This window comes from Poecilia mexicana, unplaced genomic scaffold (assembly GCF_051168715.1).
Source record: "Poecilia mexicana isolate PSO_F unplaced genomic scaffold, ASM5116871v1 scaffold_13, whole genome shotgun sequence".
NCBI classification, from domain to species: domain Eukaryota; kingdom Metazoa; phylum Chordata; class Actinopteri; order Cyprinodontiformes; family Poeciliidae; genus Poecilia; species Poecilia mexicana.
This window is the reverse complement of record NW_028263382.1, coordinates 25027661-25054705: the sequence shown is the minus strand read 5'-3', so window position 1 is coordinate 25054705 and position 27045 is coordinate 25027661. Positions and strand designations below refer to the sequence as shown.

At 40.7% G+C, this 27045-nt stretch overlaps 1 protein-coding gene across 6 annotated transcripts in view; it reads left to right on the top strand.

Annotated features, from left to right (window-relative positions):
- Positions 1 to 23181, top strand: part of arhgef12a (Rho guanine nucleotide exchange factor 12a) — a 58758-nt gene extending 35577 nt beyond the window's left edge. For 2 of the 6 annotated variants that reach the window (XM_088011929.1, XM_014990178.2), the window contains 37 exons: positions 2729 to 2827; positions 3967 to 4016; positions 4263 to 4320; positions 4435 to 4607; positions 4856 to 4933; positions 5461 to 5580; positions 5934 to 6041; positions 6461 to 6586; positions 7883 to 7984; positions 8114 to 8224; positions 8308 to 8406; positions 8646 to 8688; positions 8825 to 8930; positions 9094 to 9231; positions 10314 to 10346; positions 10945 to 11059; positions 11144 to 11243; positions 13075 to 13269; positions 14711 to 14852; positions 14934 to 14966; positions 15057 to 15202; positions 16610 to 16756; positions 16841 to 16926; positions 17800 to 17925; positions 18032 to 18146; positions 18999 to 19099; positions 19286 to 19363; positions 19516 to 19591; positions 19697 to 19864; positions 20114 to 20201; positions 20292 to 20369; positions 20470 to 20564; positions 20658 to 20858; positions 20944 to 21180; positions 21269 to 21495; positions 21756 to 21831; positions 21922 to 23181. In XM_088011929.1, coding sequence (XP_087868055.1) covers positions 2729 to 2827; positions 3967 to 4016; positions 4263 to 4320; positions 4435 to 4607; positions 4856 to 4933; positions 5461 to 5580; positions 5934 to 6041; positions 6461 to 6586; positions 7883 to 7984; positions 8114 to 8224; positions 8308 to 8406; positions 8646 to 8688; positions 8825 to 8930; positions 9094 to 9231; positions 10314 to 10346; positions 10945 to 11059; positions 11144 to 11243; positions 13075 to 13269; positions 14711 to 14852; positions 14934 to 14966; positions 15057 to 15202; positions 16610 to 16756; positions 16841 to 16926; positions 17800 to 17925; positions 18032 to 18146; positions 18999 to 19099; positions 19286 to 19363; positions 19516 to 19591; positions 19697 to 19864; positions 20114 to 20201; positions 20292 to 20369; positions 20470 to 20564; positions 20658 to 20858; positions 20944 to 21180; positions 21269 to 21495; positions 21756 to 21831; positions 21922 to 21932 — 4085 coding nt within the window. In that variant the 3' untranslated portion in view covers positions 21933 to 23181. The other 4 variants (XM_088011933.1, XM_088011930.1, XM_088011931.1 and 1 more) reach the window with 4 other exon arrangements.
- Positions 23182 to 27045: the final 3864 nt, after the last annotated feature.

Below are 27045 nucleotides of genomic sequence, written 5' to 3'. Positions count from 1 at the left end.
AAAAATGAGGTATCTTTATGTTATTAAAGGTAAAGTTTAAACAGTAATGATTTCTGAACAGTAATAATAATAAATACTGTAATATTTAATTTCTGGTTTGAATGACAAAATTCTCTGTGAACCTAAAAGTCTGGTATTTTTTTAGTCGAGATGTTTCACACCATGAGATTCTCATCTTGGTCCGTGGCCTGGTATAAAACTAAGCTCTCGGCCTCATTTCCTGAATCCATGCTCACGGGGTCATTATGGGGCGCCGTCGTCCCGGCGGTGTCAGTGCTGCTGCTGCCCTCTCATGCCTGTCGCACCAGTTGGGAGATTGTTTCAACACTGCAATGGCCCACACAGTCAGTTCATTTGAGATTTCCAATCAAATGACTCATAGCAGTAGCCTGAAGTTATATAAAGCCCACTGACAGAACACATTGTTAAAGCTGCTGTCAGACGGAGCGGTCCGCAGTGACGACGTTTCAGTTGCTTTCTAGAAAGCATGATCAAGATAACACATTCCTGTCATTATTAGGACAGCGTAGGTGTGTCTTGTCTGTTTTTGTTTCTTCCCTTGCTTCAGCGATCATACATATCAAACTTCAGGGGTTCATCGCAAGCAAAAATAAAAAAAAATAACGTTCGGATTTCATTTGCCTCGGTTCTAGATGTAAGGAAAAGTGTCTGAATTTCATGAGCCGCACTTTATTGATTTTGGTTCCTCTCTTTTTGCGTTGTGATGCCAAAAGCACCTCGGCTGCATTAAAGGTCAGTCTATCCCCTCAGAGGATATTCCCATGTGTTTCAGTGAAGGGTGCCGATTACATATGAGTTGAACGTTTGAATAATGCATGAGCTCAGATGGTTTAACCTGAGCAGTAATTACAAGGCCACTCTCAAATCCCTCACTCCCATTGTTCATGCCACCTGAAGATTTTGAACATTTCAGCGAAAGATAGAAAATCAGATCTAGAGGCAGATTCACACCAGCTCTGTTCCCCAAACGGCTTTATCTGCTTCCCTGACACCCCTGCCCTCCCATGCCCTACCATCCCCCTGCTCTTTCAGATCTACCTAACCCTCTTTTCCACCAGCCACCACCCCCTCCCCCCCAGACTGTGCCATTTGGCTTCCTGGCCTGCCTCCCTTATAAGAGCTGCTGCTGCGCCCTCCAATTTCCAACCCCCCCCCATCTAACCCCTTTTTGGTGAACATCTTTATTGCCGTTGCTGAATTGACCATAAAATTTACTGGACGAAATAAGTTATCGTGTTTAACGTCTGCTTCTTAAAAGACGTATGAAGGTTTGTTGTTTTAAGAGTAATTGTTTAATTTTTTTTTTTTTTTCAACAACTGTGTTCTCATTAGCTTTCTGGTTAGTCTGGCTCTTGTCATCCACACGAGATAAGCTCCTTTCTCTGTGGTCACAAAACAAAGCAGGAAACGAAAAACCTGTCAAGTAACGTTCCTATTTTGATCTTTCTGATCTCAGGATGCGGTTCCTTGCGTTAAAACCCTTTGAACTTTGTGACATTCTTTTACTTGCAGTCACAGACCTCATCATTTTTAACGATTACCGACGTGACCAACACAAAGTAAAATAATGCGAAGTGGAAAGAGGAATCTAAAATGTGTTCTGTTCATTTATTTGCCTCCTCCTTTACTGCGATATCCATTAATAAAGTCCAGTGCAGACAGTTGCTTTCAAGCACCATCCAGGTAAGAAAATAGGAATTGACCTTTCGCCAACTTAACCTCAGTATAACACAAACTGTTCTGTTAGTGAACAAACGTCATCACTAAGACCCAAACAGTTAGTGGCCTGAGCCTGAGGCCAATGTCCACACGTCTGAAGGACAGTTACCTTAAACATACAGCCAAAGTTAAAATGCAGTGATTTACATCAAACCATCTTTATGTGGCAGGATGTCCAAGTCAAAGCCCAGGGCTGAATCTAATTGAGAATTTGTGGCAGTAATGTCAAAATATATCCCAGCTGACTGAGCCTTAGCTCATTTGCAAAGAAGAATTAGGTAAGTGCCATGCTCTACATGTCCAAAAGTGATAAAAACAGAAACCAAGGAGAATTGCAGGTGTACTTGCAGCTAAAATTGCTTCTGCAAACTGAATACATGCATTCCAAGCATGTCAGAATTTTGTTTAAAAATAAAAAAAGAACATTATATATCATTGTCTTTCAACTTATTCCATAATTAAACAATACTTTATGTTGGACTAAAAACAAAACGTCACAAAAGTTAAGTGAGCCATCGCTATGTTACCATAACACATAAAGTATTATTTGCATCAAGCAATCTTTACTGTTTCCACTTCAAGATGCTTCATGTATGTTTTAACAGCAGCTGTTTAAAGGCATTATTCACGTCTATCAGCTTCATAGCTTCTTTCTCTTGACCATTCTGGTTACACAAATTTCCCTTTGAGACTGCTTTCAGTGTGACTAATAGGGTAGGAGGAACAAACACAAATTCTGGTATTTTTTTTTATTTGCATGTAGGGATGTGAAACTCAAACTACATCAACTTTCCTTTTAGTTAAGCTTAAAATGTTAAAGTAAACTTTGGTAATTTCAAATTAAATCATGCACGAGAACATACAACTTGTAGTGTATTCCTCTGCCACAGTGTTTGTTTCTTTCTAACTTCAAAGTGCCATCTTTTATCTACTTCCTAGTCTTTATGTACTTACTGTATTGTGTTTTCTGTCCTGTCTCACCTTACAGGTCTGGTCCAGCGATGTGTGATCATTCAGAAAGATGAAAATGGCTTTGGGCTTACTGTCAGCGGTGACAACCCTGTGTTTGTGCAGCTGGTCAAAGAAGGTAAAGTGGAGTGTAGCGCTTTAAAAACGAAGAAAAACCAGATGTTACAATGAAAACTCCTGGTCTGAGCTGTCACAGAAGAGATATGGGCTCCTCTTTTTTTTCATACCTAGACATCAGGTTCGCGAAGCTTCTCGTGAACTTGTATAAGATATCGATACCTGGAATGATTGATGCGATTCTTAAAATGTATCTGATTCCACACTCAATGGGGCAGTAAGCTATATTTTCTGCACAGTAGTGTCAGTGTAGCTGCAGCTTGTTCTTAGTGAAGGTAGTTAGTCACTGAAGTGCCTGTAGAGAGTGATGCAGTTCTGTTGTCAGGTTTCTGAAAACATCACATGGGCTGTGCAGCTGTGGACAGAAAAAAAAAAAAAAGAAGAGGGAACTCTTTTTGGGCATTTGTTGCACGGTCATCAATGCTTTTTTGAGCTGCCGTATGTGCTTCTGTTTATTAGACGATGCAGAACGACGTCTTACCCAGCGAGTGGGTGGAGTACTAATTACATTTATAGAAACTCGACTTCAAAGAATAAATGTATTATTTGATGTGCAAACGAAACAATTAGACGATAAGGCAATGTAAAGAGAACTGATGCACAGTTTAAAAAGCTGCTCTCTGGCCCTCCTTATTATCAGGTGTGAGGTTAAGCTAAGACCAACAACATTTAGTAAGCAAGTACTGTGGAAATATAACGATAGATAATAGCTGTTTGTAATGGCCGAATGTTTACCCACAGCCTTTTTAGGACCTTTGCTGCAGTTAATGGCCACTGCCAATCCTTGTTGGTTGTTTTGTTTTTTTGGATTTACAAACTACACTAGCTTTGCCCTGCTGAGTATAGTCAGACGTGGCTCCTATAATAACCCGTCTCTTGCCTAAATCCCCTTGTTTGGGGTGGAGCTGTGAAACAGGTCCTACTTGTAATATAACTACTATTATGGTCTTCCAAAAGAGGCCCTTTGCCACATCTGGTCTACCAAGACAATATGAAATATTTGTTGTATAGAAATATCTACAATTCAACCAACAAGGAAAATGTATTTGTTATTTTCCCTCAACAGAATCATAATTTGTTGTGCTTCTGTTCTCCCTCTCGAGTCGAATCATTGCTTCTTTTCTCCTTTGTTCTGGCCAGATGGGGCTGCAATGCGGGCAGGTGTTCAGACAGGAGACAGGATCATCAAGGTAACGTGATTTAAAGAAACAGAAGATAAACCCCCAAGTGTGACAATGTCGGGGCTGTAAAGTGGCGGTATGCTGCCACCTGCTGGACATGAGGTGTCATCTGCTGCTCGCTTTCAGAGAATATTTCACTGTCGAACATTTCGGCTTGGCTTTGGATTTAATGGTTTTTTTTTGTTTGTTTGTTTTTGTATTTTGTTTTTTTTTCTCTTTATCATTTCTAATCGTTCTCCTGCTGTTGTCTTCCAGGTTAACGGGACCCTTGTCACACATTCTAACCATACAGAAGTAGTGAAACTTATCAAATGTTAGTTCCTCTGGACACATTTTTACAAAAAAAACAAAACAAAGAAAAAACACATTTATAAACAGAATAAAGCTGAAGATGAGATTGTGTAATTTGTCTGTCTTGCCGTTCTAGCGGGCTCCTACGTGGCGCTCACGGTTTTGGGGCGCCCCCCAGGCCTAGCCCAGATCCCGTTGCCTGAAGCAGACCCTGACATCTTGGGTGTTAGCTTATCCTCTCCAAACTCTCCAGCAACAGAGCGCCCCTACAGTCCTCAGGACCGCCTCTCCCCTTTCCAACCATCATGGGTACGAAATATATCTCATTTATTATCACTCTGTTACCTCACTGACAAAAATTATCTGCAGATTCTGCATCTATATCCAATCGCTCAGTTATAACGCAGCATCACGCGTTAAATCTTTAGAATGTTTGTCATGTCTGCCTTTGTGTGTTCCTCACGTAAACCTGGTTTACGTGATTTACGTGATTTACGCACTGGTTGCACTGAGTAAGCAGAATTAGGCTAATCGATTACCACCTTTTCCACCCTCAGGAAGAAAACGGCAGTGCGTGCAAACAGAGGACTGACGTCTTGCAAAAGAAGCTCTCCAAAGAGCAGCAGGATCTACAGGTTTGCATAATAATGGCTGTTTCCTACTGTGTTTTACATTAAAACTTGGCGTCTCCTTGGTAATGAGCTGCTCTACTTGACGTTTAGCTCCATTTGGGTATAAAGCCTCTGTTAGAAATGTCGCAACCTAACAATTTCTCAAGATTACTTGTTCTACGTCCATTCAAGTGGAACGAGAACCTCGAGCGTAGAGCCAGAGCTACGACAAAGTGATTTGAATCAAAGTATTTGTATGTGCTCGGATGGCCTAGTCAAAGTCTATGTCTGAATCCACTTGTATAGAGTTACAACAGTGTGTTCATGGACAGTGTGACCATGAACACACTTCCTGTGTGTTCATGGTCACAGACAGTATCCATTCAGTCTGAGTGAGTTTGAGCAAAAAAAAAAAAATGACTGAAGTGTGAAGAGACGCATGTGTGAGACCGGAAGCTGGAGTTGCAGGAAAATGTGGTTCTGCAGAACCGTGACTCGTGAAACTCATGAAACCTGCCTTTTGTTTTGATTGCTCTCGTCACGTCGTCTAGGCGATGAAAGAGGAGTACAGCAGGAACCCCTCCCCCAAACTACTGAAGGACATCCAGGAAGCTAAAAAACACATTCCTCAGCTGCAGGGTCAGCTCTTAAAGTCCACTGAAACAACACAGGTACCGGCTTTCATATTTGGCCCAGAAAACAGGAAATCTACTGATTGCATTGTATTTATTGTAGCACATTCGGGGATCATTCCAGACATCCTAATCTCATCAAAGGATTAAGCTTCCTCTGTGGGAAGCCACTCTTTTGTGTCTGCATGGCAGAGAGTTTTGCGTCTCTCGTGCTATTTAAAGCTGTTTCTGGATGCTGCATGCCAGTTACATTTCATTAAACCAGATTCTGGAAATGTAATAAACCTCACCATTTTACTCATTAGATTTCTCACATTGACGCGTTACACTCTTTGGATGGTGACCAGCTTTTTACTGTTGAAAACTGTAACGAGTCTCGCATGGATCTGCAGGAGGCTGTTTCAGGTGGCGATGCAGACGACAGTAGCACGTACGAGACGGACCGCGCGCTCACCCCTAAAGCAGACAGTAGCACAGATCTGTCCTGGAGCAGCACTCCCGTGAGTACCGACTTTCATTCATGGTGCTTAAACGCTCGTCATATTTACAGAGCAATTTAAATGCATGCATCGACTTTTCTTCCACGTGCTGGTCGGACAGAAAACAGATAAAATGTGTTATTGGAGGGGTGGCTATTATGTAAAATCAATTGTTTGAGCTTTATATTATGCTCAAAGCATAATATAATTGTCTTTAAGACACTTAAAAAGACAAGAGGCCAATTTCAAGGCATCAAATTAGTCAGATTTCTGTTTTTTAGTCATGTTTGATTTATGCAACATGCCTGGAAGATGCAAAATACTGCAACTTCAACCAGTTGCATTATTTTTGCAACGGTATTATTTTTCTGTGTTTTATTATTCCTTCAGTAAATACGGATGGCTTAAAAACGCTTCATTATTTTCCATCTTGTTTCCAGATATTTAGACCAGCGACTCCAGAAAGCCATTGTCCAAAAGAGCTCTCCTACCCCAGCCCAAAGAGCACACCCCGAAACAGCTTCAACTCCTGCCACTCCCCAGAGACGGAGGACACCACTGACCTGGTGACTGAACTGTTCACTAATCCGTACACATACAGTTAGTCTGCTTTACTTGTTTACAGAACAGTTTTGATTTGTTTTAGGGACCTTATTTGACGAGGTTCACCCAACTAGCTGTAGATTTCAGGTGAAATCAAGTTTGAATGTAGCTCTTTACGTTCATTGTTCCACCAACTTTTGGCCATGTGCTGCACCCCTTGCCAAAAAGCTGGATCCTCAGCATGATCCTCATCCCGCTGGAAACCTTACCAGATCCTTTCAAAACTGTAGTCAGATAGACCAGCTTTCGTCTCATCCGACCTTAAAACTGTCCTCCTGAAGGCATTTGGCCTGTCCGTGTGGACTACTGCAAACTCAATGTGTTGATTTTTGAGCTGCATTTTTTATTTTATTTAGGTTTGTGGTGTCTGGCTTCACTGAAGGCAGTGACTGGTGTTTTTAGCAGGCTCTAGTTCATGATAGGCCTGTGGTTCCTGGTTGTTTTTGAACAATGTCCTTTTGTGTTAGTTGGACAGTTTGCGTCAGATGTTTGTAACTTGGACACAATCGGTTTTTCCAACAAAGCAATGATACGTAGCACAAATCAAAACTGAGTAACATCCTCTTAAAGATGTGTTGACTGTGATCGGGTCTTTGTAAAGGAGTAAAGGAACTTCACCCTTTTTTTTTTTTTTTTTTTTAAAGAATAGTGGTTAAATATCCTATGAGGATTATAGCAGAACATTGCTAATGGCAGTACAAAGTATCTCTCTTCAGACTGATAATGTCCATTTATCCAAATATGGCTGTTCTTGTATATAAGGCTGAGCAATATTAGAAAGTCTTGCGATTGCAGTAATATTGCTATTTATTGACAATGATGAGATCCGTTGCGATAGATGCCTATTTTCTTCTTTTCTTCTGTGACCTTTAGCATTTTGGATATTGTCATTAGTGTCCAGTGTGAGCGTCTACTGCCACGACACTGTCCAAGTATTGCATTAGCACATGAAATGCAAGTTTATGACCCTTAACATATATTAGCCAACAATTGCTGCTTTTTAAACAGTAATGTTGTATTTCCAATATATTTTTGCAGACTTGATCCTGTACGTATAATTTTGACATTGGTGTGATTAGAGAAAATCCAGATTAGATTCAAACTTTTGCAACCAGTTTTTGTGTTACAGCATCATTTTAACCTGGAAAAGGGAGTTAAGTGGAGATTCACGCCTATGATGAAAGTATGGAAAGTTTTAATGCGGAGAGACTAATATGTTTAATTGTGTTTTTCTTTTTTCTTTCTTTTTTTTTTTACAGGACTCTCTGTCACCCCCCGCACTCAGCAGTCCCTCCTCTTCTCGCGTTATCTCGCAAATTATCGGAGCTGAAGACGACTATTTCGGTCGAGACCAAGAGCAGGTGGGCTTTTTTTTTTTTTTAAACAGCCTGCTGCTAACATGGGTGTCGTACATTACAGCTGTACTATAAGCACACCCAAACGTACCCTTTTCAAAAGCAAGTTTAAAGAAGAACGTGCATGTGTTTCAGACAAACGGCCAGTGCGACAGCTTTAACAGTATTGAGCAGCTCAAGTCTCGCCCGGCTCACCTCGCAGCCTTCCTGCATTATGTCATCTCTCAGTTCGAACCTGCTCCTGTGGTGAGACTCTCTTACTCACGGTTGTTGTCTGTTTTTGTGCAACCCGACGTCCCCTAAATGAATCTCAATGCTCCGGTTCTCAGTTGTGCTACCTCTATACCGAGCTCTACAAGCAGACCAACTCCAAAGAGACCCGACGGGTTTTCATGGACCTCCACACTTTTTTTATGGACCGGGGAGCAGTGAGTCGCTCACGTTTGAAACATGAGTCACATTTTCACATGGAAGTTGTTGAATGCCACTGAAATTACTCTTAACATGTTTGTTATTAAATATTTAATAGTTCGATTTTTCTGAATCAGTCACATGTTTGGGCAAACATGACCATAATGTCTGGCAAGACATTTATATCAATTATGGCACTGGCATGTTAAAATGGCATCATTGCAACTAATTGACTTAAAACCATTTTCTGTTGCAGAATTTAAAGGTTCCTGTTCCTGAATCTGTTTCCTCTGATCTTGGTAACTATGTCATTGTGCTTATGAAACTCGGTGGAAATTCTGCTTTGTTTGATCATTTTTGTTTGAGTGTGAGTCCTTAACCTTACGTTTAGCGTATTTAAAGAGTTTTCTTCTTTTTTTTTTTTTTTCTTTGAAGATCGGCGGCGGACGGAGTTGATACCAGAGGAAATAAATAGGCAACATGTCCAAACGCTGCAGGACTCTCTGCTAGCGGACGTTGAGAAACACCTCGAGGACTTTCGGTAAACCTGGTCGCTCTTGACTGTTGTATTCCTTTCTAACGCGGCAGCTGCTTAAGTAAACTGTTTTAAAGTTCAAACTGTGAATTGTTAATATCAATGCACAAATAGTTTGGGTTTTTTTTTTTACAGCGATTCGTGGGTAAAAATATGTTTTGAATTTCAGGCAGAAGCGCAATATGGGTCTAACGGTGGCTGAAGCTGAGCTGGCCAGACTGGACCAAGAGAGAGTCCGAGATCGCGTCACGCTCGAGCGAGAACGTTCCTACGCTGAAAACATCATATCTAAAATAGATGACATTCTGTGAGTGGCTCACTCAGATGAATTTCCGGTCCGACGTTGACATGCAGTCATTAAAAATAATAAATGTAGGTCTTTTAACGATGTGTTTTAGATGTCTTTGTCTCCTAGTTGAAATGATCATAGAACTGAGAAACTAAAAAAATAAAATAAAATAAAAGCTGGAATTTGCTTTTTCTTTTTCATTACAGAGTTTGACATAAAAACTCAAATATTTGAGCACTAATCTTTGGTTGAGCATCAACCCTCTGGTAGCATTCTGGCCGAATATAATCATATTATATTGTCCGCTTCGTGCTTTGCACGAAGACCTCTAGTAGAGAGACGGACCCTCATCATGACCCTGCCACCAGTTCGAGTTAGGATGGCCTGAGGCGCAGTTAGGCAGTTTTTTTTTTTCATCCATTCATGCTACTTCTTGCATGCAGTCTGTATTTGAAGGTTTTATCTTCAAAATGTGATCTCTGTAGAAAGATCTCATAATTTATTGGCATTTTTTTTTTTTATAAATTAAATTGCCTTATAGGGTTGAGAACTCTGTAAATCTGAGCCAGAGTCTCTAATCTTTGGCTTCCTCAAGAAAAATGTGCAGAAAGCCTGTCAATCCAAATTAGACTGAAACAAATCGTGGTTCTACTTTCAAAGAGGAACTCCCAGCTTCAGGCAATCCTCATCATTTGCAACAAATTAATAGTCGTTAATAACATCAAGTTGAAGTAACGTTCTAGAACTTTAGCGCTATTCATTAGAAGATTCGATCAACATATGCATATATTTGAGAATTGCTGTTTAATTTAGTTAGTGGTGGTGCGTATTACGTCAGATCATACACGGACACCCAAGAATTCTGTCATGGCAGAAGCCATCGAGTTCATTCATGCAGGATTGTTTCTCCCTTAAAGCATTTAAAGCCTGTAATTGGAGTGATGTCTATGCAAAAGATGAAAAGATGAGAGCATGCAAACATCTGACTGGAAACGTATCCATACAAATACATTTACATGAAAAGTGATTGGGATTGCTGAGCAGAAATATACTACCGATGTCTCTTTTTGTTCAATCGTATATTTTTGTTTGCCTTTCAGTTTAACTACTCAGACCACAGAGGAAGACAAATGGTAAGATACCTCATATTGTCACATGTTTAAAGTATCTTTCTTTGAGTGTTTGAGAGTTTTATTGTTGCTTTTTTTTTTTTGAATGAACGAGTCTCAAACTTATGAAGTCTTTTAGCACTGTCACTTCTGTCTTTACACATTTTGATTTCATAAAATCGGGCATTAAAAAGCAGACTTGGGTTAAATGAACTATGTCAGAAATAGTAATTTGTTAACTTAAGACCATATGTCTGTGATGTTTCTCCCACGGCGACTGAGCAACTCTGACACATTCCTTTGTGCCATTAAAGCTCCGATTTGCATCTCCCACAGTTTACAAATAAGGGCAGACTCTTAAAGAGAACATGTAATTTATGCAGTGTGTTTATATTAAATTATTCAAAAGTGTGACTGATTGAAACACTCTTGTTTGATATGCCATATGGTCTCGGCACTGCACAGATGGGTTGTCTAGAAATTGTACGAGGACTGGGGTGACATATGGCACAAGTCACAATATGCATACACGTGCTATTCACAATTAAACACTGCCTCTTTTTTTTGTTAAACTGCAAATACCAAACTTCTTATTTATTAACTCTTCTTATTTTCCTTTTAGCTCTACAATACAGTTTGTTATCTATACGTACATGAAGCACCTCGGTGTGAGGGTCAAGGAGCCTCGAAATCTGGAGTCCAAACGGGGTCTGAACCGTCTTTTCCCTAAGATGAAGGTACCACGTGTGCGTCTGGCGCATCAAACGTTCTCCTTTACCTTTGTCACGCATGTAACACTTTGTCTCCTCCTCTTCTTTAAGCAGAAAAGTATTAAAACAGATAAAGAAGTCGATGACAGATTAAAAAAGAAATTTTTAAATCTTGTACCTCAGCGTCGACCCAGCCGCATCGAAGCAGCAGGTAGGTGTTTGATTTTGTGTGCGTGTGTGTTTTGGAGGCTGTGAGATCTATATAACATATGTTATTTGGAAGTTTACATACATTAAAAAAATACAATACCCTTTGGTAGATTATGATTTGTGTGGCTTTGTATTTTCGGCCAGAGCTGCATTGATTTATTTTTTTATTTTATTTTATTTTATTTTTTTGGACAAGATTTTAAAGATGATAGAAAGTGAGAGTCGGATTGGTGTGCAGATTCTTCTCCAACACATCCCACAGATTCTCAGCATGGTTAAGGTCTGGACTTTGCGATGGCCAATCCATGTGTGAAAATGACGTATCATGCTCTTTTAACTACTCTTGCATAATTTGAGCATGACAAATTCTGGCATTATTATCTTGGAAATATGCCTGTGATAAAAATCCATTGATGGACTAACCTGGTCACTCAGTATATTCAGGTGGTCTGCAGGCAGATTGTGTGCAGCATAGTGCCGCCTCCACAAGCTTGAAAGGTGGATGCTAGGCATGATGGGTACATCACTTAATGTGCCTCTCTTCTTACCTTAGCAACCCGTCACTCTAGGACAGGATAACTCCAAACTTATCAAATCACACGATCTTCTAACGTTTCTCCACACTGCAATGCTTGCAAACTGAATCCATCTGTTGTAAGCAGCCTCAGTAATCAGTGGTGTTCTTGAAACGACTCAGCTGTGTTGCACAAATCCCTTAAACAGGCAATATGAAAACAATGGGAAGGTCTAGTTAACATGCGAGACAAAGACTGGTTCTGTGTCCCAGAGAGAACCATGTTTTGATGTGAAAGCCTAAAACATGGTTTTGGAGCAAAAACAAAGTACCTTGTGAATATGCTGACGGAAGCTGGTAAAAAAAAAAAAGACATTATCCACAGTGAAGAAAGTCCTGAACCAACAGGGGCTGAAGGACACTTGGAGAGGAAAAAGCCATTACTCCAGTAGTAACATTAAAAAAAGGGGATTATATTTTCAAATTGCACTCACAATGGCCTTATGCTTTGGAGAGATATCTTGTGTTCTAATAAAACTAAAGTGGAAATACTTGGCCGTAGTAATTATTGTTGCATTTGGAAGAGAAGTGAAGATATTTATAAGCCAGTGAAGATCGCCTCAGCTGTGAAGTGCTGTTTAATGGTGTTTTGCTGCAAGAGGGACTGCTGCATTTCACATTACAGGTTTTATTTTATTGTAAGTAAAAAATAAGAAAAACATTGCATGTTTTTATTGAAGCGACATCTCTAGACAACAGCGTTGACGATCGAAGATCGGGCACTGACGGCTCTTTATGCCAACAAGATCTATAAGCTTTCTGCCAATTTACAATTACAAATTACTGCCAACACATGCAATTTTTGGTCTGGTCATCAAAGAGCTCTTATATGAGAACCATAGAAAATTTGTGGACAGAGCTGAAAAGGTGTGTACATGCAAGACAGCCTAAACAAAACTAGCTACACCAGTTCAGTCATGGAGGAATGGGCTAAAAATCCAGCAAACTACTGTGAGAAGCTTTTGGGAGAATCACCAAAACGTTTGACCCAAATCAGATACGTCAAAGGCAATGCTAAGAACACTTAAGTTATTTTCAGAACGCAAAGAAAGGATGGAAATTATTTTCTTGTTATTTTGGTATTGACCTAACAAACCTAAAACAGGAAAGGCTTATTATGATTCAATTATCACCAGTGGTGGGGGGGGGAATGGCTATGTAACTCTTTAAAAACCGAATGCATTTATCTGGTGTGAGCGGTAAAAAAACAAAAAAACTGGCACTCAATATATTTTTTTTTCCTCTTTTTACACAACAGGCAAAAACCCGGAAAATCGCCCCAGGCCTCAGAAACAGCTGTCTCAGCCAACGCTAGGAGCGGTTGAGCTAATGGATAGCAGCCGTCTGCGGGGCAGCCAGTCCAGCGAGGGCCCCGAACTCACTCATTCCTTGTCCGTCTCATCTCCAAGTAACACCACTTACAGTGCGGAAGCAAACCGAGACGCTGATATTGGTGAGCTTTGTCATGGCTTATTTAGTTAGAATATTAAGGTTGTTGATGTGGGTTTTGCAGCATGTTGGTAGTTTAGTATAATGAGATAGCCTTTACTTTTGGGAAGTTTAATATGTTTAATAGCCTTGTAGCCACTATGTAAAGTGGTCATAGTTTCAACATTCTGCTGTTCATGTCTAAGCTTTAAGATGGCGAAGCCACATATATGTACGTGCAGAAATATATTCTTTGAGGTAGCATAGGAATAAGCTTGATATAAAGTTAATCATTCACATTTTGCTACACAAATCACCACCAACTGCAAAAATAGAGTTCAGAGCGCATTTAAAAACAGTCAAATTGTTTGTTTCATGACGCCTTTTGGTGCTAAACCAAATTACATTCCCTTCAAATTGGTGGAATTGTGAACCAGTGAACAGATTTCAACTTCGTTATGCTGATTGGAACTCCCATTTGTGTTTGGGAAAGGGAGCAAAGCGGTTCCAGGGGCAAAATTAAAAAGCATAATTATCAGCAAGCAAACTCTGAACTGATGATTCTGCTGCAGCTATTACACTTTACAGTTTATGTTGAGTCGCTTCAAACATTTGTGGAACTGTATGGTGCCAGTTTTGAGCTGCAGGATTACAACTATCACTTTATGGCAGCATAACACCATTATGTCAGGATGCCCGCAAAAAAAAAAAAAAAATCTCACAAAAGGGTGGTGCAGATTATATTTGTGTACTGCATGTTCCAAAAACTGTGTGGGCAGAAGATGTCTGCGTGGGACAGATTAATGCAGCAGGACTCCTGGCAATCTTTATGCAGTTAAAGCAAAGTGAAAACCACCGTGACACACATGGGGTTGTTGAGTTGTCGAATAAAGCTTTGTTTTTGGTGGATTTTAAAACATTTTTGGCTGGTGTTTCGTAGCACTGTATACAGAAGCACGCTACTGTCACGGTGGAAAAATAAATTAACAATATAATTACCGTGTGACGAAGGGACAGAATTCAAAAACGTATTTTCCTCCTTGACAGAAATATACTCCTGTAACTTTTGCATTGCTCATTTCAAATGAAATGTAGCAACATTGATATTACCAGTATACTGCCAACTCCATGTTTTTCAATTTGAGCTTTCTTTTATGGCCACTCTGTCGTCCGTCGCCATCCACAATTACAGCCAAAATCCTCATTTAAACAGGACGGTCTGCACCACCGTGCCACCTGTAATCAGCTGCATGCACAATTTTTGTAGCTTCATCTCCGTGGGCTCACTTGTGCATACCTTTTTTTTTTAATCTGGAATCTTTTAAGATCAGACCCTAAGTCTTAACTCCTTGTTGAAATTTCTCCCCGTCTGTGACCCTTTCGTTGACTACAAATGAAGTCATTTAAGTCAGCGGACGGCGTAAGCACACTAAACTCTTCAAGCTAAGCTAATGTATGTGGTCCAGTTTCAGGTGGGACTCCAACATCAGCCCCCTCCAGGCTGAGTGACGGCCTTCAGCCTGATCCTCTGGATGGATTAGCATTCCCTGATTCAACTGAGCTTTATCATATGGAGAAGTTACAAGAAGACGACAGAGAAAGCGACAGGTGCGTTTTCACGCATTCTGCATCAGAATGAAGACGATTTCCCGTTTTTGTCATTGGTTAATTTAACTAAATCTTTCTCAGGGCTCACGACGGGACACCAAAGGCGGTCAGAAGGTGAGTGCAGCAGATCCGTTTGACTTTGGCGTTTGGGATTAACTTGAAAGGTAAAGGGAGAAATGAATAGTGACCTCATTATCGTCTTAGACTCGAGGCATTGGGTATCGGAGATGTCCAGAGCGAGGACGATCAGGGGACAGACTCTGAGCTCCACAACTGGCAGCAGCTGGTGGGACGAGAGGTCCTCGCGGGACTCAGGCCTCAAGAGATTAAGAGACAAGAAGTTATAAACGGTGAGCCAAACAGCGTCCATTGGTCCATAAGTCTTCTTCATGTTTGATGTGCTACAACCACAAACGTATTTCACTGGGATTTCACATGCTGCCACAGGGCCTCCACTGGACGGCTCTTATAAAACCAGATGGTGTGTAAATATACAGGCTTATATGTGCTTTATGTTTTTAAGTCGGCAACCTGTCGTCCTTCGTTTTCCATATTTATGGGAAGGGCTCACTCGGTTAGCATCAGCTCATGTGCTGCATTTCAGCCTCAGCCGCAGATGAAAGTTAAAAAAAACCAACAGGATTCGTTTTGTCGTAGAATTTGTAAAAAAGAAAGCAAGATTAGTCTAAACTCCTTAGCTTTCAAAATAGAAATGCCATCTAGTACATATTTATAATGTCTTTTATAAATTAACGTTTCTTTGCAATGGAACAATGCTAAATCCAATATCTGAAAATGGAAAGAGATCCAAACTCTTGCAGGCACATCGAGACACGCCTTTTGAACCAAAGTGATTGGTTGAGATTATAAAAGAAGGAGCCAAGAAGTCCTTAGGAACTCTGGAGGAGCCGAAGAGAGCTACTTCCATAGTGGAAGAATTTGTCGACAAGACAAATATTAGTTGTGCGCACAATAAATCTGGCCTTTGTGGAAAATTATCTAGGAGAAAGTAATTACTGCACGCTTCGCTGGCAGACCAGAGTCACTCCTCTTAGCGATACAGTCAGGTGCTCTGGTCTGATGAGGCCAAACTTTGACGGTCCAAATTCAGAGCACTCTGTGAGAAGGACAGTGAACTATGAAAAGAGCGAGTGCAGCACGCTCGTGGCAGCACTGTGCTGTGACGATGCTTTTCTTCAGCAGGGGCAGGAAAGCTGGGAAGCTGAAATGAAGGCAAATGCTGAGCAATCCTGGAGGAAAACTTATCGGAGGCCCGAGACTAGCTGGCGGGTTTACCTTCAAGCAGCAACAAAAACCCTAAGCAAAAGTTAGACCTAAAAACGGAATGGTTTAGATACATTTTTCTAAAGTGCCCAACATCCCGTCAGACTGATGATGAGCTATTTTTGCAACCAAAAAAAAAAAAAAAAGAAGAACCAAAAATGTCAGTCTGTAGATTTGCAAAGCTGGTGGACAAAACCCCAAAAGCCCGCAGCAAGAAATGGTTCTAGCAAATGACGGACCTGGAAATACACCTTACAGGTCCTAATTTGTGAAAAATGCAAATGCCCTGTATCATTGTAATGCCACTTCACAATGATGAACAACCTTGTGTTTGAGTATAACATAAAATCCCAATAAAAGGCATTCAAGTTCATGAAGAAAAGAAAATCAAGAGACATGAATGCTTTTTGCATGTCAGCATGAGAGCACGCTCACAATGTGCTCCGAGTTAACTCCTCTCATGCCGTCCGCAGAGCTGTTTTATACGGAGCGTGCGCATGTGGGGATGCTGAAGGTTTTGGACGACGTTTTCTACCAGAGGCTTTCCAAAGACGCAATCCTTCCTCCTGCCGACATCAAGAACATCTTCACCAACCTGGAAGAGGTCCTGCAGCTGCATGGTACATTCAATAAAACGACTCTCGTACTCTGTAACTTTAACTCGTCATTCATAATTCACTAACGATGCACTTGTTGAATTTCAGTTTCAATACTTGAGCAAATGACAGCCATACGGAAGAGAAATGATTCGTTGGTAGTAGATCTGAGGGGGGACGACTTGCTCTCGTGGGTGAGTCAAAATGGTTTCTTCTGGCATCATTTTTTTTAAAACTGTGGTCACAGCTTGAATGATGAAGCTGAAGCAAACTGTGCACACAGAAACGGGGAATGTTCACATTTGATATTATGCCTTCTTTTTTTTTCACACCACAGCCTTCGAAGTCTGTTATGAGCATTTTATGTGTCAAACTAATTGAAAGTAAGCCATAATTGTCAAATGAAAAGAAAATGGTGTTTGCAGTTTACAACTTGTTTCAAGTCTTACCACAGAGTCTGGACTTTGACTGAGCCATTCTAACACTTGAATATGCTTTGATAAAATAAAAAAAAGAAGTTTTTTGCAGCCTGTAACAGGCTTTTGTTAAGTATTACTCATAAGATCTGATTTAAAAAAGGAACAAAAAAAAAAGAGATTTTTATTTATGAATTTTTAGAAAGCCTTGACCTTTACAAATATCATCTACTTTTTAGAAAGAAACAAAAAACCCAGACAGAAGGAGAGTGACGAAGGAACACTTTCCTATCTTAGTAGCAGGGAATGTTTCCACCATGGAGAACAAATGCAGCCTCGTTTCTTAACGATGTCCGAAGATGGCCCAGATTTGGCTAACATCTACACATCTCAACGTGACATATTTGGTGTGAGGTAGTCAAATATCCAGTGGCAGGCTCGTCCGAATCCCCCCTCCCTGTGCGGGGAGATAAGGAGGACAAACGGTCCCCTGAGGTCTGAGCATCGATCGAGTACCACATTAAAACTTAAGCTGTCCGTGCTCGAAAGGACATAAGTCAGGCCACTTTCTTGGAGTCGGCTGCTTGCGTAATAGATTTCCGTTACGAATGCTTCTGACCAACTGAGCTCCTCTTCATCTCCGCCCTGCAGTTCAGTGGTGCCGAGGAGGAGAAGATCAAGCAGGCAGTGGGAACCTTTTGCAGCAACCAGCCGTTTGCGCTGGAGATCATCAAGACCAAGCAGAAGAAAGACTCGAGGTTCACCTCATTCATTCAGGTACTCGTGATGCGTCTCACTACATTGTAAAGGGTTTTTTTTTTCCCACCAAAAGAAATATATTTCACTGTGTAAGGACTCCTGACTTGTATTTGTCTATTTTTAGGAGGCGGAGAGTAACAGACAGTGTCGACGACTGCAGCTAAAGGACATAATTCCTGTTGAGATGCTGCGGCTCACCAAGTACCCCCTGCTGTTAGACAACATTGTCAGATACACAGGTGCAGTCATGCTGACGCAGGTTTTTTTTTTGTTCGTGTTCTAATTAGGTTCTAGTCTGTGGGTTTGTGGGCTGCTTTTCGTCTTTTAGCTGAATTTGGTAATTATTTAATTAACCAAATTGCGTATGTGTATGTTAAGATAAAAAGATCTTACTGTTTCATGCCTCTTTACCAGCACAGTTGATATACTATAGATGACACTGGCGTGCTATGTTTTTGCAGGGCTATTTAGCACTGATCCTGGATAACTGTTTTGATAAATACACCAAACAGGGTTTAAAATGTAAAGTTTGATCACCTGAAATATTTCTTGCACCAGTTTTTCCCACTTTCAGCTTCCTTGAATTGTCCAAGTTTTTCTCCTGTCATATTTAAATCAATTAGTTTCTCTGAAATTGTAAATCCAGAATAAAAAAAACAACAAAAAAAATCAAGGAAATGTTTTGTTTAAAATTTTAATACAGTATAAAAAGTGATTAATATTGAAACCCAGCTCTTGAGTTTCAGTCAAGCGGTGATAAATGACATTTTGTTGCAACACATCGACTATTAATGAAGTACCGAGACTAGAAGACAGATTACCATTATAATGGCCCTGCGGAGTGAGTTCACAGTTCCGGAAATGGGAGCACCAATTATTTGGGCCAACGTTTTATTCTTAGCACGAGTTTGGGTCTCACACGAGGAGAAAGCCTTAATGATAAAATATGACCAGCTCTTATAGGAGCATAATGCCTCCCGTGCTTTATTATGTTTTCTAAGAATTATGTGTCCATTAATACTTCCAGTGTTAACGAACACAGGAACCAAGGAACCAGAGTCCTCACTGCTTGATGTCATAATGTTTTTCAGACGATCCAGTGGAGAAGCACAAAGTTAAGCAGGCAGCAGACTGCTGTAGAAAGATCCTTAGTCACGTCAACCAGGCTTTAAAAGAGTCTGAGGACAAACAGGTGGGTTTTTGAAATGTGCTATCATGTTAAATTTTCTTCATGCGTTTCCTTTAGATTCCTTATTTGGAGGAAGGAGACAGTAACAACCTCTCTCTTTTTTTTTTTTTCGTTTTTTGATTATTCCCCATACAGTTGCCTTCTTTAGTAAACCTCTTACTCATCCTATTTTTCTGTGTATTCCTACAGAAATTAGAGGACTACCAGAGAAGATTGGACCTCTCCTCTCTAAAGCAGACAGACAACCCAGTGATCGTCGAGCTAAAGGCGAGAGACATACACAAGTTACTTTATATGCGCTTGTTTGTCGTCCACCACCATGTGCACTGTGAAACATGCACTGGATAAAACCATATGAGTAATAGGGTCCACAAACTTTAAATTTCACTTATTTACTTTTTCTGCTGTGCATCCGGCAGAACTTGGATTTGACCAAGAAGACACTGATTCACGAGGGGCCTCTATCGTGGAAAATGAACAAGGACAAGACTATTGGTTTGCACTGATTGGTTTTATATATGCATTTAAATATTATGCTCTTCTACTACACCAATGCGTGTGTATGAAAGTGAATGGATGCATTCTGTCTTTCCCTTTCAGAGCTGTACACGCTCCTCCTGGAGGACATTCTTGTTCTGCTGCAGAAACAAGACGAGCGTCTGATCCTAAAATGTCACAGCAAAATCCTGGCAGGCACCCCAGATACAAAACATACCTTCAGCCCCATCATTAAACTCAACACTGTTCTGGTGCGCTCTGTGGCTACAGGTCAGTTTGCAATCTCCCCGGACTCTCCGCTACCAAAATTTGTAGGAATAGTTCCTAGAACCCGTGTAACTGCTCAACCTTATCATAAGAGATCCGTATCTGGTGGTTTACGTCTGTTGAAGAAGAAAAAACACCTATTCTTTTTTGTAACATTTCTTAATTTATTGTCCAGATTTTCACTTAAACTCCTTTGATAGAAACATAAACAATCTAAGCTTAAAGCCTCCTGATCACTCTCTCTCCTGCCAGACAACAAGTCCTTCTTCGTTCTCTCCATGTCTGACAACGTTGCACAGATCTACGAGCTCATGGCGCCCACAGTCTCAGATCAGAAAACGTGAGTCCAGTTTCCTCGCGACGGATTCCTTTGACATTTTTGCCACGCTTGTTTGTCTTACCGAACAGTGTTTTTCTCCTCCCACACAAGGTGGCAGACTCTGATCTCCCAAAGAGCCGACACGATGAAGGTCAAACCTCACAGCATCATACCGTTACCTCAGACTGAGTATGCTTCCTTCCCGTTTTATAATCCAGTCGCATCAGGTAGCTGCCAGGGTTTCGGCTTGTTACGGAGTTAAGTTTCTGTCTGTGTGTGGGTGTCTTAGTGGGGAGAGAGACAGCGTAGAGATCATTACAGCAGGCGTTTCCAGACTGAGCAGAGAACGAGACCGCACGTCCACTGGCAGCACGCAGTCCACAGGTAACCGAAGCCGCTCATTTCTATCTTGGAAAACATTTTTTATCCACACAACTCGGACACTGCAGCTGTGTAACTGCAACCATCCATCTTTAGACAAAGAGAGCGGCCCGGCCTCCAGAAGTACACTGCAAGGTTCCCTACCTGCTGGCAACCCGTTTGAGGAAGGAAAGGCAGACGTGGAGGAAGAGGAAGGTTTTCTGGACCCAGAGCTTTCGTGCGAAGTGTCTGAAGTTGACAGAGAAGGAGACTCGTTCGATGTGTTCCCCTCAAGGGCAGACGAAGCACTAAAAACATGTAAGTCCTCTGGACATGTAAAGAAATTAACTCGCTGAGCTCTTAAATTACAAAACAAGTCATTACTTCTCGCCGGTTTCTTCAGTGGCCGCATTAAAGCAAGTCCTGGTGAACCAGCTGATGTCCCAGGAGGCGGCACAACAAACCAAACGTTCCACGGGAGTCCGTCTCCTGAGAACCACCTCTTTGCGGACGCCGACGGACAACCGCGCAAAGGTGATGGTTCACAACGGCTCCGAGAAGAGCAGCTCTAAGGCAGAGGACCTGGCTCAGGACCTGGGGTCAGGGGACACTGGATTCTTTGATTCTCCTGAAGACTATGGTATGTGCGAGGAAGAAGAAGATTGATAAAAAAAAAAAAAATGTGCTGGGAAATCCTTTGCAGTAGATCATTTTGATTCTGCCTGCAGGATGTTTAGTCCTGGACGGTTACGGAGGGCAAGGGGAGAGCAGCACAGACGGCGACATCCTGGCGTCAACCGAAGGGAAACAGCTGAGGACCTCACAAGGCTGCGCGGCCGACTCCGGCATCAATTTGAGGTTTTCTTCAACGTCACAGTTCGGCAGCCTCTCCACTTTCAGCAGACAGGTGTTGTCTCACCTTAGACATCTTCAGACCAGCCTCGGCTATTTAAAGGTACTCAAGATTACTCATCGTTATGTATTTCCAGCTCCTCAACACGCCGTTTAATCCCGGGTTCCTACACAGATTTAGAAACTCTGAGAAAAGTGTTGTCCTGGTCTGTTTAAGTACAGAGAAGGTTTTGTGTTTCCAGACTATATTCTCCATCTGAATGTGTTCTTCCATCCATCTCGCCGTCTATTCATCCATCAATCCACCTAACAACTGACTTAATTACCGATCTATCATCAACACCTTTTCCTCCCTTTTTACAGGAGGTTGAGACCAAGTACAATAATCTAATACGCCAAAGGACAGACAGGCCATCGACGGACACAGATGGAAACAAAGGTACTCGCGTTTAAGCGTAAATCCTCCACTTTGAACCATTTCTGTTTGCCCTTTTTTTCTAATTTTCCATTCAATGTTGTTTTTACTCAGATAAAAGATAGTGTGGATGTCAACGCCGCGGCTGTTGACTTTGGTACCACGGAAGAAGTACCGACTCGCCGTCTGTTCTTTCTTCTCGAGTCCTGGACTTTCTGGACATCGTATAAGCTTGTCCTTTGACTGCTGAGCTCTTCGGTTTTTTTTTTGTTTGTTTGTTTGTTCCCCCCCCTCCATCATCCACAGCCACCGCAGGGAATAACAGACTTAAGTGTGAAGCAAATGTTTTTGAAGGGAGAATTCACTGGTGTGGTGCCATGCCATCCCTTCTCAGCACAAGGCGAACAGGGACGTGGGATTGCCCCCGAAAACCTCAACCCCCTTCTACCGTTGAACACCAAATTTTCCCCTCTAATCTCCCTGCAAGAAAGAGAACTTATACCAAAATGTACAAAGATGTGTGTTTAGAATATATATATATGAAACACAAACAAGAAAAGGAAAATTTTAAGATAATGTATTAAGATTTTTTTTATTCCCAAGATGTATTTATTTTCTTTCTTTTTTTTGTTTTTCTTTTTTTTAAGTGTTTCCCAAATTGCTTGCATGCTTTTGGCCACGGTGTGTTACTGTTTTTTAGCTGCTTATCCTGGTTGGGTCACACATGGTTGGCCTGAGTGCGCGCTAGTATACAAGTGCTCTAGCGTACCTTGATGAGTGGCAGCACTATATCCTGACTGATAGAGGCCAGAGTTGCACTAGTGATGGATAAATCCAGTGTATTAAAACTCCTGAACATTGTTAAAGTCTAGAATTTAACACAAATTCTAAGTCTGGTGTTAACTAGAATGAAGAGTCTTTAGGCTCTGATCTGGTCCTTGTTGCATTTCTGTGCTGATTCCTTTCTTTTCCCCTCTTGCTCTTTTCTCCTTTTGTGTGCGTGACTTTTTTTATTTTTTTTTTTACCCCCCAACCCCCTGCGTGAACTTTTTTGGGTGTCATCTCTTTCCTCTTTCAAGCAGCCGAGTGGCGCTCATGCTTATTTATCCCTTCCCACACTCTATATGTCATGCTTCCTGTTGTGCCTCTGGTTATCTTGCTCTGTTAGCCTCTCCTACAAGGAGCGGTCATGCTCTCTCTGTATCAGCTTCTGACAGAAATGCTGCTTCCTTCTGCTACTGTTGGTGATACTGATCTGACTGCCCACATTTTCTAATAATGTCATGAAGTTCATCATATAGTGTACAATGATCAAGTTGGAAGGTTATTCATAATGTTACGAAATAAAAGGTGCCATGACACATTGAAAAAGAAGTCCAAATATTTTCTTCCTTGTTTTCTAGACTGTTCTTATATTGGAGTGATAGAGCGCCTGGTAATAACATTTGAACGGTTTTGCATTTTTTGCCATGGCACAAACGCAAATCTTAATGTAATTTAGTCAGATTTTATGGAATAAACTAGCAGAACATTGTGTATAATTGTCAAATGGAAGAACGGGTATTTGATTTTACGTAGATATTACACATCTAAAACAGCAAAACAGCATTTCTCTAATTATAGTCGCAACACTTTTGGGGTACGTCTCTATCAGCTTTGCCTATCTAGAGGTAGGATTGGGGAACACCAGTTTTGAAATCTTCCTACACATTCTCAATTGCATGCATGTGTTTAGGCTTTGACTAGGCTACTATAATGCACTAAATGGATTGATGGATTTGTTTGAAGGATGAGACTTTGCCCTGGTAATTTTGCTAATTGCAAACCTTCTTGTGTAAATCTTCCATATTTCCATAATCTCTGACCAGCATACCTGTTGCTGCTAAAGAAACATGAAAACACATCGTAATGCTGCCACCACTATTTGTCATGGTGAAGAAGCTTAGTGATGTGCAGTACTTGTTTTCCTCTGCTGATAGGATTTTGTATGAATTAAGTTAATTTTAGTCTCATCTTACCAGAGCACCTTTGCCTACATGTTTGCTCTGTCTCCTACATGACTTGTGATGTTAAATATTTAAGGAATTGTTTTCTAACATGGCACTGGCTTAAAAATCTCCGCAACTTTGATCCTGATCTGTCTCGTGTGTCCCGTGAGCTTAAGATACAGTTTTACTTAACGTTCCCTGACGAACCTCTTAGGCCTTCACAGAATAGAGTCAATTATACTGGGAGAAAAGACACAGCAAATCTTTAAGAAATTTCTCGTGTAAAATGACAAAATGTGGAAAGGTTCAATGAGTATGAATCGCAACAGCATTTATTTCATATTTAATACACACATTGGCATGTTATGCTCATTGTTACTGATCTATTTTATTTATGGAATCATTTTTTGCATAACATCTTAAGTAATGGGAAAATAAAACGTGATGGACTGGCCTAACTCTTAAAAAAGACTGCTATGCTGAAGAATGTCTTGCTTACTGATTACTGATTTTAATCTAAATTGAACTATTCAGATAGTATAGTATTCTTATGTACATTGTGTATGAGGTACAACTACATAAATGACTTTACGTCCTGATGTCTTCATACAAGAGCCTTCTAAACCATTTCAATGATTTGCTTGTTTTTAGATCCATCCATTGTCTCCGTTTGCCCTTGCAGTGTCTCATGGGGGCTGCTGTCTGTCTCCAGCAGTCATTAAGTGAAAGGCCAGGTATACCCTGGACAGGTTGCCAATCCATCACGGAATAACAGACACACAGGACAATCAACGATATACCTGCTATAAAAATTCAGGATGATCTGCCACCACTATGTTTTACAGTATCTTAGTTTATGTCTACTAATTAGTCAATTCTAGCTGGAAAGATGGACTAAAATGTGGTGAAAATGAACAATTTTGTTTTCACCTCCAAATTACTGTTCCAAGTCATAATACCCAGATGGGAAAATTGAGCTATTTTCTTCATTCAATGGACAGGAAGCAACACATTGGCTTAGTTGTGTTTGTTTGGTGGCGAGGATTTCGTGCAGTCTTCCCACTCAATGTTGATTTTTTTTGAGAGTGTTAATCTCTTTTTTTCTTACTCAATTAGCATTTTAATGTTGCCTTCCTGGGGTTTGACGTAAAACCCAAGGTAACACGTAAGAAGTCGGAAATTCAACATGGCGACGCGACTCCCACAGACACAGTCATTGACGTCCATACTCCAGTCCGCTAGGTGGCGGTAGCTGCATCTTAAGTTGGTTTGCCATCCGCCACTAAAATTCAAATCTGTGCAGTTCAGTTTTACACGCCCGTAGACATTGTTTACAGTAACTCTTACGAACGTGATTTTAAGCTCTACTTTCTTAAAGCAACCACTTTTGATTTGTTTAATTTGTATTTGGAGTCGCTACATGCAACACTGATTTTAGACGCACTCTATGTCTTGTAAAATAAACATGTTTCCATGGCAGCTTAGTGACGCGAGGAGCGGACACAAACGCAGAGTCAGTCCTCCAAGTCTTAACAGCGGGTAGTCGGAGATGCTTTCTGTTTTCAAGTGGGAAATCCTACTACGGAGGCCGTTCCAGGTGATTTTTTTACCCCACTGACATGTCGGAATTACTGGAATGCAGCATATTGCTCAACATTTACCCACGTCTCTGCTTGGACACACCTGAGTTACTTGAGTTGGTCATCAGCAGGCTCCTGCAGAATTGGTGACGGGCTCAGGAGTCAGCTGATTAGAGATGTGTCGGAGCAGGAGCTTATGCAAAACATGCAGGACATCATCCCTTTAAGAAGCAGGTTTGCCCTCCCCTGCTCTTCCTCTTATGTAAGTCTAAAACCCAGGGAATTAAGTTATTCTACGGTGTGGGTGAAAAATGGGTTCAGTTTCAAAGTCCGACACCTTTAAATGATATTTTCTGGAGTTTTTTTTTTTTTTAACAGTTCTGAGTATTCCTTGTATCTTTTCATGTTTTTATGGTTGAATCTGTTTGTAATACCCTTTTTATATTGTTAGACCCAGGTAAAGACCACATATTAAAATTCTGAGCAGAGGGAAGACTTTTTTACCATGCATGTGAGTGTTTCCCTGCTTCATCACACCTGAATCAAATACATGTCATATACAGACCTGTGGAGTACTTTGACTGACATGCTGTAGTAATTAAACCATTCAATTCAGGTGTGTTGAAGTGAGGAAACAACCAAGAGTTACAGGAGGATGCATGGCTCCTCTGGTGTTAACGCTGAGGTAAGAACATTTGTTTACATCATTAGGTAGGTATTTAAATAATATTAAGATGTACTTCATACATACCAGTCGCTACAATCTTCTCATAGGTGAGAATATGTTTATTGCATTGTCACATGAATAATTTTCTCATAGAAAATCAAATGCCTTTTTTTTACCTTTTTGAAATTTCCTGAGTACATATTGGACTTCATACTCCAAAGATGATATATCAGAGTTCAGATGTTTCTACAATCCCATCTGAGCTGTCAGATTATCTTTCTTCAGATTGAATTTTACAGTTATTACATTTCATTCTAAGGCAAACAGAAGATGGTATGCATTTTTTATTCAGTGTAGACTTGACTTTGTCTCTGCAGAGGCATATTGTATAATTGAAGTTGCTGTGCCACATAATTTGAACAGAATAATTGCAGTCTTTTTTTTTCTTCTTTTTTTAGATTGCAATTAATAGTTCAGTGTGCAAGTTTACCTTGATATAATCCAAAATAAATTTTAATTGAATTCAGAAACTGAAACATATAGTTTAATACACAGTTGTATTTCAAGCGTTTGTTTATTTATAATTTTGAGTAAACGAACAATCCAAATAATCTTTTGCAGGGAATAATGCATTTTAATACAATAAAAATGTTGACCTGCATTAATCTATGTTTACTTGGGCCTCCTTTTGCATGAATTACTGTGTCAATGCAGCGTTGCATGAAGGAGATCAACATAAAGCTCTGAGGTGTTCAGGAAGCACAGGTTGCTTCTCTAATGAGAGAGGACTCGAAAAGACGCATGCAGACCAGTTTTGTATAGCCCACAGACCTATCCTAAGAAAACATAATAGGTTCCCTTCAAAGTTTTCCCTTAGACTAACGATACCGACTTTGGACTTGATGGTGGGGGTGGGGGGGATAATGGAACTTCATCAGCAAATTTTTTATTTCGTGCTAAATCATCACTGGCTGTGGAAGCATCACAATGAATCTTAAGCAAT